The sequence below is a fragment of the Rhinopithecus roxellana genome, chromosome 8, assembly GCF_007565055.1.
Source record: "Rhinopithecus roxellana isolate Shanxi Qingling chromosome 8, ASM756505v1, whole genome shotgun sequence".
NCBI classification, from domain to species: Eukaryota; Metazoa; Chordata; class Mammalia; order Primates; family Cercopithecidae; genus Rhinopithecus; species Rhinopithecus roxellana.
Window position 1 is genome coordinate 101,169,990 of NC_044556.1, and position 21,917 is coordinate 101,191,906.

The 21,917-nt window shown below is 40.6% G+C and overlaps 1 protein-coding gene across 3 annotated transcripts in view; it reads left to right on the plus strand.

Annotated features, from left to right (window-relative positions):
- MTR (5-methyltetrahydrofolate-homocysteine methyltransferase) overlaps positions 1-21,917 on the plus strand; it is a 108,815-nt gene that overhangs the window by 58,580 nt on the left and 28,318 nt on the right. For all 3 annotated transcript variants that reach the window (XM_010384679.2, XM_010384681.2, XM_010384680.2), the window contains 6 exons: positions 1,124-1,240; positions 1,552-1,692; positions 9,361-9,450; positions 10,639-10,791; positions 12,057-12,164; positions 13,283-13,383. In XM_010384679.2, the coding sequence (XP_010382981.2) occupies positions 1,124-1,240; positions 1,552-1,692; positions 9,361-9,450; positions 10,639-10,791; positions 12,057-12,164; positions 13,283-13,383 (710 nt within the window). The remainder of the gene's footprint in view (positions 1-1,123; positions 1,241-1,551; positions 1,693-9,360; positions 9,451-10,638; positions 10,792-12,056; positions 12,165-13,282; positions 13,384-21,917) is intronic.

Here is a 21,917-nt window from a genome sequence, read left to right on the forward strand (position 1 = left end):
CAGACATGCATTATAGTGCCATTGGCTGTGAATTCAGTGTTAATTAATCAACAGTAAATATTAGATAAAGTATCTTAACATGAGCACACAGAACAAGGTTATGTATTGATTGGCTGACAAAAAATGTGATCAGGGGCTCACAGGAACCTAACCCTGTATTTCTCCTAGGAGCAATGCTCTGGTATTCCCTAATTCAGTGTTTGCGGTGACCTCAAAGAACATAACTACCACAAAATAATAAGAATTGACTGAATATCTGAATGATATAGTTTGGTTTTGCCTGCTTTTGAGCCTAATAAAAAGAATCATAATATTTACATGCTTTTTTTTCTTGCTCAACTTCATTCTAAAGATTTATCTGTGTGTCTGTAGCTGTTTGTTCATTTTTATTAATGTATAATATTCTGTGGTATAATTATACCACAATTAACTGTTCTATTGTTGATGGACATCTAGTTTGTTTCCAGCTTTTGGACATTATGAACAGTGCTGCTCTGAGTATTCTTATATATGTATCTTAGACATACATGCCTGAGCTTCTCTGTAGCATATACCCAGAAGTGGAGTGGTTGGCTCATAGTGGTAGATAATGACAAACTGTCTCCCTAGATTCTTGAGCCAACAATAGTAAATGAGAGTTCCTGTCATTCCACGTGTCTGATGATGCTTGCTACTGTTACCGGTATGGTTGGAACTTCAATTTCCTTTTGTCCTTTTATAGTTGGTCAAGTTTATGGTGAATTAGGGAGTCTGTACATTTAGGATATGGAAGCCTTCTAGTAATTTGTACGTTCAGTGAATAAGGAATTCCTCTTTGTCTTTCTGTGTGTGTGTGTGTGTGTGTGTGTGTGTGTGTGTGTATGTGTATGTGTGTACTCATGTGTTTTCCATAGGGAGAATGGAGTCTAGTAGGAAAAATTACTTATGAAGCAGCACCTTTGTGATACCATAATGCAGCAAGCTTTGCTCTATGTCTAGTAACAGGAAGCTCTGAATTACTTTGAACTTCGGATGGTTTTTGTTTTTTGTTTTTTTTCTTTCGACTCCTATATAAAGCTTAAGAGATGTGATTGCTGTTTTTAGCAAAAAGGGGAGTGTTTTCATGTTTTAAAATTTTTGCCAGGAAACATTACCTGGAGCCAGAATAAGTGGAGGTCTTTCCAACTTGTCCTTCTCCTTCCGAGGAATGGAAGCCATTCGAGAAGCAATGCATGGGGTTTTCCTTTACCATGCAATCAAGGTATGATAGAAGAACTATTTGTCCTTTGGAAACCAGCTTTTACTTGGGATAGGGGTTTTCAGAGTGTGGCATCTAGGCTAAGTATGGCCTGCTCCCAGTTTCTGTGAATAAGATTTTACTGGGATAGAGCCACACCCATTCACTTGTATCTTGTCTGTGGCTGCTTTTATGCTGTAACTGCAGAGTTGAGTAGCTGTGACAGAGGCTATGGCCTAAAATAGTTTCTGTCTGGTCCTTTACAGAGAAAAGTTTGCTGATCGCTGACTTAGGGTATCACTGTAAATTCTCATTTTTATTTGTATTGCCCTTAGTCTGGCATGGACATGGGGATAGTGAATGCTGGAAACCTCCCTGTGTATGATGATATCCATAAGGAACTTCTGCAGCTCTGTGAAGATCTCATCTGGAATAAAGACCCTGAGGCCACGGAGAAGCTCTTACGTTATGCCCAGGTAGACAGACAAGTGTTCTAATGGATGGATTTTTGCTATCTTTGAATGTATTACCTACAGTTAGTAGACCTTCATTGTGGAATAGAAGCAAATATTGAATCATATATTTAGATCACTGAAGATTTCTACAGAGAGTTGCAGAGATGGTGGTGTAGCTAGGGCAAGGAAGGATAAACAGACCATGCCTAGACTGCCTCCGTATTCTGGACTTAGGTTTCTTTAAATTTATTTTAAAATGTAAAATTTATTTTTCTTGTACCAAGTAACGTATTAGTTCTAGAAAATTTACAAAATTCTGGTAAGCAAAGGAAGAAAATAAAAATGACTTGTAATCCTACCACCCAAAGTTAAACACTTGAGATTTTGTTATAATCTTTAAGTAATGGGAGTTTTTTTTTCTTTTTGCAAAATGAATGTGCATGTGTAGGTACATATACACACATTTTTTTAATAAAAATAGAACTATAGATGCTTTTATGGTAATATTTTTTTCTTAGCAGTGTACTGGGAACATATTTCCATTTTACTTGATATTTTTCTACCTCATTATTTGAAATAGCTGTTCTGGATTTTCTTGTGTGGCTGTGTTAGCATTACGTGGTCCCCATTGGTACATGTTTTGGTTTGTATACCTGTTTATGTTAGGATCTAGTCCATCTGTGGCAAAGTTCTGCAGTTCAAGGCTTGAAGTCTGTGCACATTTGATCTGTAAAAAATGAGTATAATTATAGCTAATTCAGACACCAGCTTGTTTCTCACTTACATGTTGGGCGCAGTCCTAGGCACATGAAGTATCTATCATAGATGCTGCTTCCTAGAATTCAGTTTAAGGAAAGTTGAGATCTTTACCTCAAAGAACTTGCATTTTAATCTGTTTAAGAGAATGATGGCAAAGGAAGACATTTTTCCGACAAAGCATGTTGAGAAAGTGGTAGGATGCTTTTGTGTCTCTTGCCAACTTTGTTAATATTTTCCATGTTAGAATCTGAATTTAGCTCTGATAGAACAGCCAACTTTTCCTCTTCCACAGAAGAGTAATAAAATGCTCTGGAAGAAGGATATGACACGCCGAGAGTAACCACATCCTTATTTTATCGGCCTTACTGGTAGTAAGACTTAGATTTCTGAAATTGCCTATGGAAGCCTTAGGCTCAACAAAGCTGAAAGGAGTTCAGACACTGTGCCAAAAGCTCCCATGACCCTCCTCTCAGTTCCTTAAAAACATTTCTGGTTTTTCATGTGGACCCAGGACAGAATGTCTCATTTGGTTGTGGCAGATGCAATCAAGTTCTACTTCTCAGCACATTACTTAAGAAACATTCCATAGATTTTAATTTTTTATCCTATTAACCGTTTTTGTTCACATAGACAGAGTGCTTAGTCCTGTCTTATTCTTTGAACACTGAGACGTGGGCGTTAAACACTATTCAGTTTTGAGTCGTGGTCCATCTTCTACCTAGTAGGGGGCCCTTCATTAATAACTGTCAGAGAGTTCTGTTGAAGGCCAAAGGGGCATCATAGCCTCTATTATCATGAAGTCATACTAGACAGTTCTTAATTAACCCATGAAATGATGTGTTTTTATCTTTTCCCTAATCTTTCCAGAGGAGGCAGCCCTCTCACTTAGGAAAGGGGCTCCTTATTTGTAAGACCATTCCCATTTCAGGTTTTTTTAGCATTGTATTTTGTGCTAGACATTCTTTTGGTCTGTAGTCTTTTAGCAATTGTTTACAAGCTTTCATTTCTGTATGTCATGCTGAGCTGCCAAGAGGTTTTGCCCCTGGAGGCACTGTCAAAGTGAGGGAAATCTTAATAGCAATTGGAAGAGCTTAACAATTCATCATAGAAGAATTTCCTCGTTCTTAATGTAACCATGAGGGCTTCTCATAAGCCACTGACCTCTCTGTCAGGGAGGCTGTCTGCTTTCAAGGTGACTTCCGTTGCCATTAAGAGAATTAATAACCAAAACAGGTATCCTCTAATAACTCCTGGGAGTCGCCAGCTCTGTAGCAATTCTTTAGGATGCGCTGAGTGCAAATGGAGCATGAAGAGCAGGAATATTATGAGGCAAATAAGAGTCAAGGGATTTTTTCTCTTTTATAAGAGAATGATCTCTTTCGGTTATTGCAAATGAGGAAGTCTGCACCCAGATTCCTGTCTGATATATTATTGAAACTGGTGGGAAGAGTACTGCCTCTGATCTTCCGAGGCTCTCTAATCTCACATTTGGGGAGGAATGGGATTTTTCTGAAAAATAATTTTCCTGATTGAGTTCAGACTGATCTGTGGTAAGTAAATTATTTTTGATAATAAAAATTTCCAGATACCATGTAATTTACGTGGAAGATCTTTATTAAATGGTACCCTAATGGAGGCTAGGCCTCCTATGGAGTGGAAGGATTGTTGCTCTGGATAGGATGGATGTGGAATGACCCTGGAGCTTGAGAATATTCTTGATACTTTCTGGGAAAATTTTCTGTTCTTTGATTTGGCCTTGATCCCTCCCTTCATCATTTGAGCTCACATTCTTTGGCTTTCTCTGCAACAGTTTACTTCCTTTTATAACCTACACAACCATGAGGCCCCTGTGAGGCAGAAGCAACTCTAGAGTGGGAAGAAGTAGTTTTTCTCATTAGCTTTGTACACGTACAGATACAAGGAGTAGCCAGATGGACATGACAATTGCTTGGTCGATTTGCTTTGTGGCTTTCTATCTACTCAGCTTCCACAGTATGCCTGGGTCTGGTCTTCCTTAGTGTTTGAAAACTGTGTAGCACCTTGGATGTATATCATGAAGAACTTCCTATTGAATAACTACATGAAAAGTAAGATGGGCCTCAGCATGCCATTGTGTATTTCTGAAATAACTGCTTTTAACTGTACTGTTTCATTTTAAGTATTGCTTTCCTGAATCAAATTCATCAGGTTTGGAACACAGCTATCAGGTGGGATAGTTTTTAGACATCGCAACCTCCAACACTTCAGTGAATTCTTTACTGCTCTTTGTATCCTCTTTTGCCTCTGTCCATAATCACATATTTTTTGCCCCCTTCCCACCCCATAAGTCTGGCACATTGTGGTATTTTTCTGTGGACACACCAGATCCTTTTTTCGAGAGTGTTTGGAACACACTGCCCTGTTTTTACACAGCAAAACTCCATCCGCCAGGTAGGAATTGTCTGATTGTGGGGCTAATAGAACAAATGGTGTTTACAGGTATCAAGTGATGGAACTGTGAACTTTAGAGGGACTTTTTCTTTTTTGATTACTATCTCGTTCAGGGTTTTCAACATATGAGAGTCCTTGTGTTGTTGTTATTCCAGTTACCTCTTTGGCCCTAAATCTTGGAGTTCTCCCCAATTCCTTCTTCCTCTCTTTCTTCTTCTTCTTCTTCTTTTTTTTTTTTTTAAATTATACTTTAAGTTCTGGGATACATGTGCAGAACATGCAGGTTTGTTACATAGGTATACACATGCTATGGTGGTTTGCTGCACCCATCAACCCATCATCTACATTAGGTATTTCTCCTAATGCTACCCCTTCCCTAGCCTCCCAAGTCCCCTACAGGCTCTGGTGTGTGGTGTTCCCCTCCCTGTGTCCATGTGTTCTCATTGTTCAATTCACACTTATGAGTGAGAACATGCGGTGTTTGGTTTTCTGTTCCTGTGTTAGTTTGTTGAGTATGATGGTTTCCAGCTTCATCCATGTCCCTGCAAAGGACATGAACTCACCCTTTTTTATGGCTACACAGTATTCCATGGTATATATGTGCCACATTTTCTTTATCCAGTCTGTCATTGATGGGCATTTGGGTTGGTTTCAAGTCTTTGCTATTGTGAACAGTGCCACAAAAAACATACATGTGCATGTGTCTTTACAGCAGCATGATTTATAATCCTTTGGGTATATATCCAGTAATGGGATTGCTGGGTCGAATGGTATTTCTGGTTCTAGATCCTTGAGGAATCACCACACTGTCTTCCACAATGGTTGAACTAATTTACACTCCCACCAACAGTGTAAAAGTGTTCCTATTTCTCCACATCCTCTCCAGCACCTGTTGTTTCCTGACTTTTTAATGATCGCCATCTAACTGGCGTGAGATGGTGTCTCACTGTGGTTTTGATGTGCATCTCTCCCTCCTCCCCTTCTTAGTTACTGTCTATTCCTATTTCTCCACATCCTCTCCAGCACCTGTTGTTTCCTGACTTTTTAATGATCGCCATCTAACTGGCGTGAGATGGTGTCTCACTGTGGTTTTGATGTGCATCTCTCCTCCTCTCCTTCTTAGTTACTGTCTATTCCTATTTCTCCACATCCTCTCCAGCACCTGTTGTTTCCTGACTTTTTAATGATCGCCATCTAACTGGCGTGAGATGGTGTCTCACTGTGGTTTTGATGTGCATCTCTCCCTCCTCCCCTTCTTAGTTACTGTCTATTCCTATTTCTCCACATCCTCTCCAGCACCTGTTGTTTCCTGACTTTTTAATGATCGCCATCTAACTGGCGTGAGATGGTGTCTCACTGTGGTTTTGATGTGCATCTCTCCCTCCTCCCCTTCTTAGTTACTGTCTATTCCTATTTCTCCACATCCTCTCCAGCACCTGTTGTTTCCTGACTTTTTAATGATCGCCATCTAACTGGCGTGAGATGGTGTCTCACTGTGGTTTTGATGTGCATCTCTCCCTCCTCCCCTTCTTAGTTACTGTCTATTCCTATTTCTCCACATCCTCTCCAGCACCTGTTGTTTCCTGACTTTTTAATGATCGCCATCTAACTGGCGTGAGATGGTGTCTCACTGTGGTTTTGATGTGCATCTCTCCCTCCTCCCCTTCTTAGTTACTGTCTATTCCTATTTCTCCACATCCTCTCCAGCACCTGTTGTTTCCTGACTTTTTAATGATCGCCATCTAACTGGCGTGAGATGGTGTCTCACTGTGGTTTTGATGTGCATCTCTCCCTCCTCCCCTTCTTAGTTACTGTCTATTCCTATTTCTCCACATCCTCTCCAGCACCTGTTGTTTCCTGACTTTTTAATGATCGCCATCTAACTGGCGTGAGATGGTGTCTCACTGTGGTTTTGATGTGCATCTCTCCTCCTCCCCTTCTTAGTTACTGTCTATTAATACCTTTATGTTTGTCCTTTCCTCCTGTTACCACTACTGAGTCCAGGCCTTCAACAGGGACTATTCAAATATTCTCCCCATTGTGTGATTCCCTTAAACATGTGACTTTGAGTGTTAATCTGCAGCTTTAGAACTTTGAATAATGTCTCCCCTTTCTTCCCATGCAATTGCCTGGAAGGTTAAATTTAAACTCCACAGCATGGATTTTTGGCCTTCCGTGGCTTGGCCTCTACCACCCTGGACAAACATTACTCCAGCAAAATCAGTCTTTGTGTAGCATTAGTTCATCCAGCTAATATTTACTGAAGTGTCGCTTTGAGCCATTCATTTGATTGAACTTAGAGGATCTAACTAGTAAGAGAGATGTACCCCTACCGTCTTAGAGCCTACAGCTCAGTGACACATGCTAAAATGTATAGAGGCGATTGTCACCCAGTGCAGCAAGTGCTGTGAGAGGGGAAGTGCAGGATACTAGGAGAAGCCTGAGGGAGATTCTGACCTCAAACTAGAGGTGGTCGGTCAGGGAAAGCTTCCCAGGGGACGTGATAGGTCAGGTGACACTTGAGAGAAATAAAGGAGGTAGCCAGGCCAAGGTTTGGGAGTAGAGTGCAGTGCTCGTGGTCCCTGCCAGGGGAGAGATACTTGCATCTAGCCAGAGTCTGGCATTGTCAAAGGTACTGCACAAATATATGTCAGATGAACAAATGTGAAGGCCTGGAGGTGAAGAGATGATGGAGAGCATAAGGAACAGAAGTGTTATGGATGGCTGAAGCTTGTTGGGAATGGCAGAAGAGGAAGCTATAGGAGAAAGCAAGGTCAGGTGTCTTAGTCCATTCTTATGCTGCTGATAAAGACATACCTGAGACTGGGTAATTTATGAAGAAACTGAGGTTTAATGGACTCACAGTTACACGTGGCTGGGGAGGCCTCACAGTCATAGTGGAAGGCGAAAGACACGTCTTACATGACAGCAGATAAGAGAGAGAACTTGTGCAGGGAAACTCCCCTTTATAAAACCATTAGATCTTGTGAGACTTATTCACTATCACAAGAACAGCACAGGAAAGACCTGTCCCCAGGATTGAGTTATGTCCCACTGCTTCCCTCCCATGACACGTGGGAGTTGTGGGAGCTACAAGTCAAGATGAGATTTGGGTGGGGTCACAGCCACACCATCTCATCAGGGCATTGAATGGCGTGGTAAGGAATCAGTACCATGTCATGAAAGCAATAGGAAACTTACACAGAGATTTTTTTTCACAGGGAGCAGCTGGATCAGATTTGCATTTTAGAAGCATCTTTTTGGCTACAGTGTAGAAGATGAATCAGAGACCAGAATGATTTTGGACTGTGGAGACCACTTAGTTCTTGGGCTGTGAAAATGGAGACAGGGTAGAGAGAAAAATATTGAGGTATAATCATTAGGATGAGGTGATTGATTGAACTTGAGTAGTGAATGGAAATTCAAGGGTGATGCTTAGGTTTCCAGTTTGGCAGCTGGTACCACCAGTTGAGGTGGAGAAAACAATACAGTAATGCAATTTATCATGTGTGCCATGATCATTGCGCTTTTGTTCCTTTGCTGAATCTGCCCTCTCTCATCATTCAGCTTCTTTGAAACCTTTCTTTGCCACCATAGCTTACGATAACCATTCCTTCCTCAAAATTCATACGTACCTAGTCTATATTATGTACTCATTCAGCCCTTGACATATACTGTCTTCCTTTCTTTACATATTTTCTACCTCTCATGATATGGCTGTCTTAGTCATGAGTTTGCTCTAACGGAATACCAAAAACTGGGTAATTTATAAAGAAGTTTAATTAGCAGCTGGGAAGTCCAAGAGCATGGCCTTGGCCCCTGGTGAGGGCCTTCTTGCTGTGTCATAACATGGCAGAGGGCATCTCATGTGAAGAGGTCAAGAGCAAGAGAACCAGAGAGATAGCAAACCTGCTTCCATGGTAGCAACATTAATCCATCCGTCATTAATTCGTTAATCCATTCATGGGGGCAGGGGGATTAGGTTTCCAACACAACTTTTGGAGGACACCTTCAGACCATAACAATGGCAGAGTCCTTGAGAGCATAGTCTGTGTCATACCTCCTAGTGTGCCCACCTTTGATGTCTGACTTAGCTTCATTATGGCCTCCCTGCATCTGTTTGTGGGTACTGGTGATCCTTGTTGAGAGCTTTGAAGGCTCATGGGGTTTGGAGTATAGCTTCTCTTACTGTCCTGGAAATATTTTGTCTTGAGTTGTTATTTTTAGAAAAGAGGGAAAGGAAAGAATGGAACTTGACTCTGTCTCTACGCTAACTGTTCAGACCCTAAAAGATTTCTCATTTTTCCCTCTCCTTCCCTCAAACATTCATTGAGATCTTATTTTATGCTGGACAATCTACTAGGGGCTGGAATAGTAAAAGAAGAATAAGATACAGATTTTTATTTTTTATTATTTATTTATTTATTTATTTATTTTTGCCATCAAACAGTTTTGTTAGTGACGAGTTGTATCCATTTCTTGGTTTCAATTTCAATTCAGACTCAAGGCACAGGAGGGAAGAAAGTCATTCAGACTGATGAGTGGAGAAATGGCCCTGTCGAAGAACGCCTTGAGTATGCGCTTGTGAAGGTGAGTTACAGGAGCCTGAACTGGAGGGCTGGAGCCTCATCGTGGCTGACTGGTGCTGTTGCGGGCAGTGTGGTGCTGACAGTAGCTGGAGAAGCAGATGCTCTAGACCACTGATTCTCAACCTGGGGAGGTCCCCCTTGCTGTCCCCCAGTCCCCCCACCATAGCATATTTGACAGTGTTCAGAGACATTTTTGATTGTCATAACTGTGCATGGAAGGTATTACTGGCATCCTATGGCCAGGGATGCTGCTAAACATCCTACAGTGCCCAGGACAGCCCCAAACAACAAAGAATATTCCCTCCCAGGTGTCAGTAGTGCTGAGGCTGCGAATCCTGTCCTGGACCAAGTTGCTGTCAGTTGGTCAGCAAGTCAGTTTCATAGTTGGAATTTTAGGCTTTAGGCAAGATCAGTAGTCTCTTGGCTTCAGTTTCCTCATGTGTGAGTCTGGAGAAACTCAGAGTTCTTTTTTTTTTTTTTTTTCCTCTTTGGCTCTGGAGTTTAACCTAGTTAACTCTTGCACCTTTTGAGAGTCACATATTTCAATTTGTGGAGCTAGTCGGCCAATCCAAGGATCATTGAACTGGGGACCTTGGAGGAGTGGGGCTTGTCATTGAAGGGTGGATAAGTCAGTGGAGGCTTCATGGATTTGAACTTCATTTAAGGGCCCCATCCAGTGTCGTTTCTCCCCAGCCCTACAGCATTACAGTGAGAAAACTTACTGATTTCCCCACAGGTATTTATTAATGTATAATCTGGTAAAACACTAAGATACAAAATGTATTTTATGATGCATTTGAACTTATTAGTCCTTCTCTATTAGCTTATTTTACTGAGGTACATTTTAAAGCATTTTTTTAATTGGCATATAAAATTGTATGTATTTACTGCATACAACGTTCTGTTTTGGAAGTGTATGAGGTATTTACTTTGTATCAGTAAAGCCAGCTAAGCACTTTATCTCAATCCTCAAAATAAACATATGAGATACTATTGTAATACTCTAATTGAGGAAACTGAAGCTTATTGAATTGCCTCAGTTTCCTCAACTGAGGAAGCCCGATTGAACCCATGCACTCTTGATTCTGGAACCTATGCTCTTAAGCATTTTCATGATGACTCTGTGGAGGTAATGCAGTTTTTTAGGTGATCTTTTTTTTCTTTCTTTTTTTTTTTTTTATATTTTTAGGGCATTGAAAAACATATTATTGAGGATACTGAGGAAGCCAGGTTAAACCAAGAAAGATATCCCCGACCTCTCAATATAATTGAAGGACCCCTGATGAATGGAATGAAAATTGTTGGTGATCTTTTTGGAGCTGGAAAAATGTTTCTACCTCAGGTTGGCAAAAGATGGGGAGCAATTTTCACAATTGAATCTTTTCTTTGTTATTTAATACATGCTGATTTGGGATGTATTTCTCAGGTTTTAATTTGGACAAGAGTTCAGTGGCATTAGCTAGTCGTTCCTTCTCTAAATGTGTTTAGGAGTCATGTCTGGAAAAATCCATCTTTGGAGTGGTGTGGATGTTAGAAATCATCCAAAAATTCATAGCATCATAATCTATCATAATCCTTATGTTCTAATTTTTTTTTTGAGACGGAGTCTCCCTCTGTCGTCCAGGCTGGAGTGCAGTGGCACAATCTCAGCTCACTGCAACCTCCGCCCCTCCAGGTTTAAGCAATTCTCTGCCTCGGCCTCCAGAGTAGCTGGGATTACAGGTGCATGCCACCATGCCCAGCTAATTTTTTTGTATTTTTTTGGTAGAAACAGGATTTCACCATCTTGGCCAGGCTGGTCTTGAACTCCTGACCTCATGATCCACCCGCCTTAGCCTCCCAAAGTGCTGGGATTACAGGCATGAGCCACCGCACCCGGCCTTATGTTCTAATTTTTGTATCACCTCTCACCCCCAATGCCTATCTCTCCCCTCCGAAAGTAAAATAAAACCCAAGATAAATGTAGAGTTACTAACATTAAGACTTGATTTGACCAGGCACTATTCATCTGTAAGGATGCATATTTTGAGACAAATGTTTCTGTTTTAAATAACGGTACATTAGGTGGTTTATTTAAAGTAAAACCAGAACTCTTATTCTGATTTATAGCAGCTACTAACCACATCAGTTAACACATACTTGTTGAGCATGTAGGTTAGTGACTGCAGCATTTGAGAAACTAAAAGGCCCTCATCTTGCCTAAATGTAAGGCTGGATTTTAAGTGAGTTGTAAAGCTGGGGATTGAGAAGAGTAGGCTGGGAATGGGCTCATGGTGGAGAAGCTTTGGTCCTGAAGGATACATAGAACTCTTTGATAAAAGATAGAGGGCCTTCTAGACAGAGGAAAAAGGAACAAGCAAAAGTTCAGAAGACAGAAATTGCAACATTTGATTTCTAGCCTTGTTTTCCTTCTGCTGTACCTTATTATTCACTGGCTTTCCCTCCGGGGAGCTTATCCTTTATTCTGCCTACTGTCAACAGACTCCAGTGTGGTTGTCCTGAAGTCAAAGCATGCATTCTTAATGTGTGCCCAAATTTCACAAGTGGCCATCAGCAGTTGTTCCTGTGGTTTGGGAAAGATGCCTGATCCTATGCTTTTTTCCTCAGGTTATAAAGTCAGCCCGGGTTATGAAGAAGGCTGTTGGCCACCTTATCCCTTTCATGGAAAAAGAAAGAGAAGAAACCAGAGTGCTTAACGGCACAATAGAAGAAGAGGCAAGTCGTTTTGTTCAGGCCTATGGGCCTTCCGTGAGTTGACCTGGAAGACCTGAGGTGGTGGTAGGGGCCTAAGCAGTCAGGCTTGGCTGTGTTCGTTATTGAGGATAAAATAGAGAAATGATCCCACATCTGTCCCTTTTTTAACCAAATATCAGAGTACTCTGGGACTTTCTTTTGAATGTAGCTTTATCACATTTTTAATATAGATACAATTTTTCAATCAAAACCCATGTTTTCAAGACAAAGCCATTTCATTCCTGTATTCCTTCGTTAACCGATCATTTACACAGCTCCTGTGATGTGCCGAGTACTGTGCCTGGCTCTGCTCACTACAAAGGTCTGTCCCTGCCCTTGAGGCAATTGAGTCATGCTTGTTTTTAGAAAACTCTTAACTGAATAGTCTCTCTCTACTGGTGATGTCCTTGGCACCACTTCTGGATTCCATTTAATTCTTGTTGGCTGCACCACTAGAGTAAATCATTAAGCTTTTTGACCTTGTTAGGTCCTTGTGAAGCTCGGGCAGCTTTGGCCCCTAGGATTCTGAATTTTTAAATTGATCTGTGTTTGTGCGTAGCTCAGACAGACAGAGTTGATAAAAAACCTTCTTGTTTTGCTTTTTTTCTTACTTGGGGGAGTGGTGGGGGATGCTGACTGTGCATAGAACAGCAGTGCTGAGGAAAGGTGCTCATGTGCCCTCTGCCTGCGCTTTTGTGGTTTTTCAGATTCGGATGGGACACACACATACAGTTAACCTGTTCCCCCTCCCCTGCCTCTCCCTTAATTGCTAACAGTAAACATTTGTCAAATAGGTCCCCCCCCCCCCCCCGCCCCGACCCAGAGTTAAGGGTGTGGTCTTCAGCTGTGGGGCTGTTTTGTGTGTGAACATCAACTGTTCTTTGAAAGGATGGGACCCCTGATCTTGGTTGAAGCCCCTTGGGGTAGCCCGTTAGGTGGGCCTCCTTTGAACTGCTTGAGCTTTGGTGTCCAGGTCTGTTTTTGAGGTGTTCTTGGTTGTATTGAGTTGCTTTCTGCGCTGGCCCCTGCCTTGCTCTGGAGAACTAGGTGCTCTGCGCTGAGCAACCCTGCCTTGCTGAGCTGCTTGGCTTCCTTTCCAGGACCCTTACCAGGGCACCATCGTGCTGGCCACTGTTAAAGGCGATGTGCACGACATAGGCAAGAACATAGTTGGAGTAGTCCTTGGCTGCAATAATTTCCGGTAAGTTAGGACCTCACCTCTTTCAACCCCTTTACCATTTAAAAATGAAAGCTTTTAAACAGAATAATTCTTTAATGGATGGGAAGAGTAGGGCATGGCAGTGGATGTTAGAGGTTATTTTCTATTTCTTTTTGTTTACTGTGTTTTTTGCTTTTCTTCAGCGAACACAACATTTCAGATGAAATAAGTTAATAATTAACCGAGTTCAATAAGGACATAAAGAATAGTAAAAGCTATTCAAGTGGGGTGGAAACCGCCCAGAGGATTCCAGGGGTTGGATGTTGGGACAGAGGCACTAATGGCCGGAATATCAGGCTCCTTCCCGTGGCCAGTGGTGTTCATCATATCCTCTTTTTCGTTTCAGTAAACTCAGATTTTAGAACCAAGATCTTATGAGACCTTGGCTAAATGGAGTTTTACAGGAAGGCCTTCTCTGTACAAGTCTCAGTTGGCTTTGCTTAGAGCCAGGACCCTGTGTTCTTGGTGATGATTAAGCTAGATTTTGGAATGTTATATACAAGTAAAACCCCTTTCTGATATATCTCATTATAATTAATATTCATAACAAAGTCATTTCCATGTGAGAGCTGATGACTTGTCGTAAGTATGTGTTTCGCTTAGATTTGAACTATTCTTTGTAGTGAAAAGCCTAATGGAAATAATGCTTTCTCATATCCATGTCCAGCCAACAGTCCTTTTGAGTCATGGACTTCTTTCCAATGTGCTGTTTTCTCTAGATAGAGAAGAAAATGGACTGGAGCTGTCCCTGTACTCCTCAGTTCTCTTCTTCGCTGTCAAGTAACAATTACCTGCTAAGCTCTCTCCCTGCTGTCAACATTTGTGTCCATCTCTGCCTTCAAGGCTAATTAAATACAGCGAAGAACCTTTCAGGAAGGCTGGAGACAGAGGAGCAGTGTCAGGAAGGCATTTTTCCCACCTCTGACTGTCTTCACAAGCACTTCTATTTACCTGCTCCCTTAGTGTCTAAAGACTTAGCATTCTCTCCTAGTCCTAGAAACGAGGAATACCATTTCCATCCATGTACTTATTATTTTTTAAAGAGATACATTTATTGAAGAGAGATAGTTGTAATGAAATTTTACCTTTATAATAAATATCTGGATAAGGTGTTCGCTTCCTAAAGTCTACAAAGCATTTCTGCTGTTGGCTTACCTTTGCAAACCTGAGGTTGTTGGTTCCTGTTTGCATTCATCACAATCAGTTAAAATTTCGCTTCAGTTAATAAATGTTTATAGATCATCTTCAACATACCAGGCATTATGCTAGAGACACCAAAATGATTTAGTTGACTTTTCTCCTTGAAAAGGTTTACTGTTTCTCAGCCTTAATAGCCAGATACATGTTCAGCCTTAATAATGGGACAGGAGCCACTGAAGAAAGTGTTTTGTAGGTAAACTTCCTAAAAGTGATTCTTGAGATATCATTGTCATGTGCTTTATCATTATGTATTTTGATCAATGGATACTTAGCTGAGAGTATTATACTAGCAATGTTGATTTCTCCAGTAAAGACATTTTAGAAGCCAGGGAACATTGTGGCATTTCTCCAGGGTGCTGCTGGAACTGAATGTCAGCAGTTGTGAAGATGCTTATTATTAAGCCTGAGGCTTTTACTGCAGCAAACCCAGTTGCTGTATGTTGGGCATTGAGGGTTTGCTTATCTTTGCTAATAAGTCTAACTGGAGAAACACCTTCTGATGAAACGTTACTTTCATTTTACAAAAACAAGCGAATGTGCAAACTTCATGTCAAACACCCCTTTGGCTTGTGTGTGATAACACATAGACTCTTCCATTGGTGAGTTTAATTTTATGGTGTCAGCTGGTAGACAAGTGTCCCTGGAGATTGTCTTATGGAATAATGTGTGCTTTTACTGTCAGTACCAGGCCAGTATGCTTGAAGGAATTACCCAGCCTACTGAGTGAGTCTAGCAAACTATCCTGTATCTAATCCTTCTCTTTCCTGGCGTTTTATCCTTGTTGCAGTGAACCTCACAAAATGATAACAGTGTTTTTTCTTTGTGAGGATAAAAGAAAGAGAGCTAAAAGTGACAGTTGTGTTTAGAGAGAAAATGTATTTTTTAAATGGGGAAGATATGATGCAATAGAATTGCAAATTTGAGGATTTGAATAGAACTAAGGATGTATTCACCAAGAATCTACTATTACCTACCTTTTTTTTTTTTTTTTTTTACCACGTCCCAATTTATACAGTTCTTTTATATCACTGATTTTGTTTTCTTTGTCATCTTTTTGTTGTTGTTATTTTGGTTCCTTTCCTTTCTTTTCTTTCATCCTTCCTTTCTTTTCATGGTTTTGATCCTACTACCCTGCCTGTTATTGTATTTCTCCTTTTATAGATGAGAAAACTTAGGCTTAGAGAACTTGAGAGGTTTCATCATAGTCCCATGGCTAGCAAGTGTCAAGCAACATTCAGGGCTTTTGGTTCCAAAAGCTGAGACTTTGTAATATGTCACCTTACTTTACAATATTTTTTTTGACTTGAGTTGTAAACAAGTATAATGTCTAATATTAACACAGGCGTACCTTGTTTTATTGTGCCTCACTTTATTGAGCTTTGCAGATACAGCGTTTTGTAAAAATTTGAGTTTTGTGGCAATCCTGCATAGAATATGTGTCTTGATGGCATTTTTCCAATAGCATGTGCTCATTTCACGTCTCTGTGTCACCTTTTTCCTAATTCTCACAATATTCCAAACCTTATTATCATATCTGTTATGAACTGTGATCATTGATCAATGTTACTGTTTTAATTGTTTTGGGGTACCATGAACCACACCCATGGAAGAGGGCAAACTTAATCCATCAATGTATATGTTTTGACTGCTCCACTAACCAGCCATTCCCCATCTCTCCCCCTTTCCTTGGGCCTCCATAGTCCCCGAGACACAACAATATTGAAATTAGGCCAGTTAATAACTCTGTAATGGCCTTGAAGTCCTCTAAGTGTTTAAGTGAAAAGAAGAGTCACACACCTCGACTTTAAATCAAAAGTTAGACATGATTAAGTTTAGTGAGGAAGGCATGTCAAAAACCGAAATAGGCTGAAAGCTAGGCCACTTGCACCAAATAGCACAGTTAATGCAAAAGAAAAGTTCTTAAAGGAAATTTAAAATGTCCCTCCAGTGAATACACAACTGATAGGAAAGCAAAACAGCCTCATTGCTGGTATGAGGAAAGTTTGAGTGGTCTGGTTGGAGATTAAACCAGCCACAATATTCCCTTAAGCCAGAGTCTCACCCAGAGCAGTTTGGCGTTGTTGGAGCAATAACAGATTGAAGAGAGCTCCAACCGTCTTCAATTTTGTGGAGGCTGAGAGAGATGAAGAAGCTTCAGAAGAAAAGTTTGAAGCTAGCAGAGGTTGGTTCATGAGGTTTAAGGAAAGAAGCTGTCTCCTAATATAATGGTACAAGGTGAAGTGCAAGTGCTGATGGAGAAACTGCAGCGAGTTTTCCAGATCTAGCTGACATCACTGAGAAAGGTGGCTACGCTAACTGATAGGTTTTCAGTGTAGATGAAATAGCCTTCTGTTGGAAGTAGATGCCATCTAGGACTTTCATAGCTAGAGGGGAGAAGTGAATGCCTGGCTTCAGAACTTCAAAGGACAGGCTGACTCTCTTGTGGAGGGGCTAACACAGCTAGTGACTGTCAGTTGAAGCCGGTGCTCATTTGCCATTCTGAAAATTCTAGGGCTTTAAGAATTATGTTAAATCTACTCTGTCTGTGCTCTATAAATGGAATAACAAAGCCTGCATGAGAGCACATCTGTTTTCAGCATGGGTTTACTGAATATTTTAAGCCTACCGTTAAGACTTACTGCTCAGTAAAAAAGATTCCTTTCAAAATATTACTCCTCATTGACAGTGCACCTGGTCACAAGAATTCTGATAGAGATATACAAGGAGATGAATATTGTTTTCATGCCTGCTAACACAACATCCATTCTGCAGCCTGTGGATCAAGGAGGAATTTTGACTTTCAAGACTTACATTTTGTAAGGCTGTAGCTGCCATAGATAGTGATGGATCTGGGCAAAGTAAATCAAAAAACCTTCCATAAAGGATTCACCATTCTAGAACATTAAGAACATTTGTAATTCGTGGGAGGAGGTCAAAATATCAACATTAACAGGAGCTTGGAAGAAGTTGATTCCAGTTCTCGTAGATGACTTTGAGGGATTCAAGACTTCAGTGGAGGAAGTAACTGCAGATGTGGTAGAAATAGCAAGAGTAAACCAGAATTAAAAGTGGAGCCTGAAGATGGAAATGAATTGCTACAATCTCATAATACAACTTCAACCGATGAGGAATTGCTTCCTATGGCTGAGCAAGGCTGAGCAAACAAAGTAGTTTCTTGAGATGGCTATGAACAGTGTTGAAATAACAACAGAGGATTTAGAATAAATAGCGCATAAACTTAGATGATAAAGCAGTGGCAAGGTTTGAGATGATTGGCCTACAATTTTGAAAGAAGTTCTGTGAGTAAAATGCTATCAAACAGCATCACATGCTACAGAGAAATCTTTTGTGAAAGTCAGATTCAGTTGGTGTGGCAAAAGACTTCACTGTTGTCTTATTTTGAGAAATTGCCACAGCTGCCCCAAACTTCTGCAACCACCACTCTAATCAGTCAGCAGCCACGAACATCAAGACCCTTTGCGAGCAAAAAGGTTACAACTCACTTAAGACCCAGATGATCATTGGCATTTTTTTTAGCAATAAGTATTTTTAAATTAAGGTATATATACGTTGTTCTTTTAGACATAATACTATTGCACACATAATAGAGTACATATAGTGTGAACATAAATTTTACATGCATTGAGAAACCAGAAAATTCATGTGACTCACTTTATTGAGATACTTTATTGTAATGGTTTCAAGTTGAACCTATAGCATCTCTGAGTTATGTCTGTATTCTAAATTCCCCTCAAGAAATAATGTAGAATATTTGGAAATATTTTTGATTAATTCCATTGAGGTTAATTTTACATATACTCAATAACTAGGAAAAGGCAAATAGGACATTTTCTATTACAGATAATGCACACTATGTAAGAAAAATATGCTATTTCAAGATACATTTAAAGTTATACATCTAATATTTTTAAACATGGGTCTGATAACCAGTGTTTATTAATATAACTGCCTACTGTAAGTAAAAAAGCAGTATATGACTGAGCATGAAAATAATTCCAAACTATATAATGTTGGAATGTTCAGCTGAGTGAGGAACATGACTGTACCTAAGTAAAGGATATAATAATCCAGTCTCTCCTGAGCACTGCACATGCTGATAATTATTTAGAGGCTTTGGATCCATTTTTTGAAGGGGAGATCAACAATTTGTTTTGTTTATTTTTTTAAAAAGTAATAGAAATGGCAACAGACCCCATTGGCACTGCTTAAGTACAAGTTGGAAAACCATGGCTGGGGACTGTAGACTGGATGGAAACACATGCCATCTTGTGGTGGCATGTGTGAATTGCAGGAGCAGCAGATAGGCTGCCACCTTAGTTAACTGAGAAATAAAGGGTAAAATGACAGTAGGTATCAGGTACCTTAAAAGGATGCCGATGCAGTTTTATTTTCCTTTTTAAATTTCTTCTGGAGATGAAAAGGACTTTTTGTCTCATATTATTACAGTATTTATTTTTGAAATTCTATGTATTCTTAAATAGTATGAGATGCCTTTGCTAAAACATTCAGAGCAAATTTTTTTTTTCCCTGTATTTGTAGCCAAATTAAGTGTTTGCTCTCATAGCTCTATTCTAAGCACTTAAAACAAGTTTTTTTTTTGTAGAGACAAGGTCTCGCTAAAGTTGCCCAGGCTAGACTCAAACCCCTGGCCTCAAGTGGTCCTCCTGCCTTGGCCTCTTAAAGCACTGGGATTACAGGCATTAGCCTCCATACCCAACTTCTGTTCTAAGCACTTTAAAACAAATACTGTAAAATCAACATCTTCTGTAACATTCATTTTTATTCTGTTTAGCTTCCTATGTGGCGAAATACAAGAATGTGTATAGGGAGAGGCTTACAGACATAGGGTATGGCTCAAAATGACAAAGGAAAACTGAGGGAGAGTCAAGGAAGATGGAGTTATGTGTAGGGGTAAAACAGGAGGTTGTGGTAGAGGTGAGAGGGAGTAGAGAGGGATGGTGGGAAGGATGGTAGCAGGCACAGAGGGCAGGGCTGGATCTGACCTGTGCCCTTTTCTCTGACTTCACATACCCTGGGATTCCTAGCTGGTTCAGGACTCTGGGCCCTCATAGTGCTGGTCTCTGCCTAGACTTCCCTGTTTCCTTCAGCTAATACCCACTTAATTTTTCAAAATTCATTTCAGACTTCCCCCTAGGATGCTTCTAGGTGTCACCCATTTTCGGCCTTCCATACATAAGACACTGTAAATGCTTTCATTGTAGTGCTTGCCACACCATATTCTAATTCAGAGCTTGCCAACAGTTTTTCAACTCAGATGTGCCAGGAAACCCATTCTCTTTCCTGCTCGAGAGTGGAGCTGGGCCTCCATCCTAGATTGATTGCCCAGGGCTATGAGCAACTTCCTTTGTGCATCCCGGTACCATAAGTGTCATTTTCTATGTGTGGAAAAAGTGGGAATTGCTCCTTAATCAGTAGTACCTTCGACCATTTCCCCAGCAAGACGACTTTGAAGGCAGGCTAATAAGCTGGAAATTGAACTTGTCTCCCAGGCCCCTTGGCTCAGTATTCTCAGTTGTCATCTTACCTCACTGATCAGTGGTTATGGTTCACTCCTGCTGATTTCTCCTTCTGGGAGTGGTCTTTAAACACAGAAATGTTCTGGGGCTCAACACTTCGACCTCTTCCCTGTCTTCACTATCTAGGTTTGTGTTTCTCAAACTGTAATGTGCCTTCTTGTCACCTGGGGATTTTGTTAAAAGTCAGATTCTGATTAGGGTAGGTCTGGACTGCAGGCTCTGCATTTCCGACAAGCTCTCAGTTAGGGCTGGTGCTGCTGGTACAGGAGCACACCTGGAGTAACAAGGCCGGGGGTGGGCTGAAGTCGTCGCATTCGTTTTGCGACTTCAATATCATCTGATGTACTGACACGTCCCAAATTGTATCTCCACTGTGGATCTCTCCCCCAAACTTTAGACTTACATATCCAGTTGACTCCCTGACAGCTACATTTGGATATCTAAAGAAATCTTAAATTTAATATTTTGAAAGAAGAACTAATTGCCACCATTTTGTGAACACCTCCCCAACTCTCCCCTATCTCAAGAAATAGCAGCTTCATTTTTCTTGCTGCTCAAACCAAAACTCTTGTGTCATCCTCTCGTCGCATGACCCACATGTAACCCATCAGTTCTCCTCTCACAGTATTTCCAGGATCTGACCGCTTCTCACTACCTATACTGCTTCTTGTCTGGATTTTTGCAGCAGCCTAATCAGTGTCTCTGCTCCTCTATCCTGGACTTGTTTCAGTCCAAAGCAATCTGTTAAATCCAAGTCAGATTTCTTACGCCACTGTTCAGACCTTCCAGTGAATTCTCTCCTCACTCAGTAAAACTCAGAGCCCTTGTAGTGGTCTGCAAGGCCCTTGTGTAGTGGGTATAATCTGGAAGCTGCCTGGACAGTTAAATCACACTCTCTGGAAAATGGAGTCCAAGCTTCAGGTTATTTGGTTTTGAAAAGCCTCACCTGGTGATTCTGATGCAACGTCTACACAGGCTCTGGCCTTTTCCTCCTCCTCTGAACTCATCACCGACCACTCTCTCCTTCTCCATTTCTGTTCCAGCCACAACAATCTCCTTGCTCTTCCTTAAACATGGCAAGCATCCGTATAAGATGTTCTGAGAGAAACACTCTGAAACAAGAAAAAGTAGTGAGAGCAAGATGATTCTTGCCATCATACTGATGAGTTTTAGTTGAATTTTAAAACATACAATGTTAAAAAAATCAGCTTTGAAATGTATGCCTTTTTGTCTTGATTTAAAAGCAGTATGCTATTTTTCCTAGTTTTGTATGTGACAGTCTATGCTTAGTCATTGTTTAACAAAAGATCCAGGTACTAGACTTTCTTCAATATGTTAAAAAGAAAAAAAAAAAGTGTGTGGTACCATCTCCTCCTGCTGTAACCTGCAGTGGTTATACATCATTAACACCTCCAGCGTGCATTTGCTATCGGGTTAGTGCCAACAAAGCTGAATATACTTATCATTGATTTGAAGATGTCTTACTTTTTATTGAAGATTCCATATGCCATAGTTTTTTTTTTTTAAACTCTTTTTTAAAAAGTAATAGGAGTGCAAGCTAAAAATCCAGTGGTATGAAAGGGCATATAGTAAGAAGCCAGTCCCCTTCCTGCCCCAGCGTTCAGCACCCATTGTTACCAGCCAATATGTCATGCCGTAGGTCTTAAGCCTTCTTTTTTGTTCTTGTTATTTAAATGTTTTTGCCTATTTAATTTTAAGAATTGTTGATGTAATGAAATGAGTAAAAATGCATGCCAT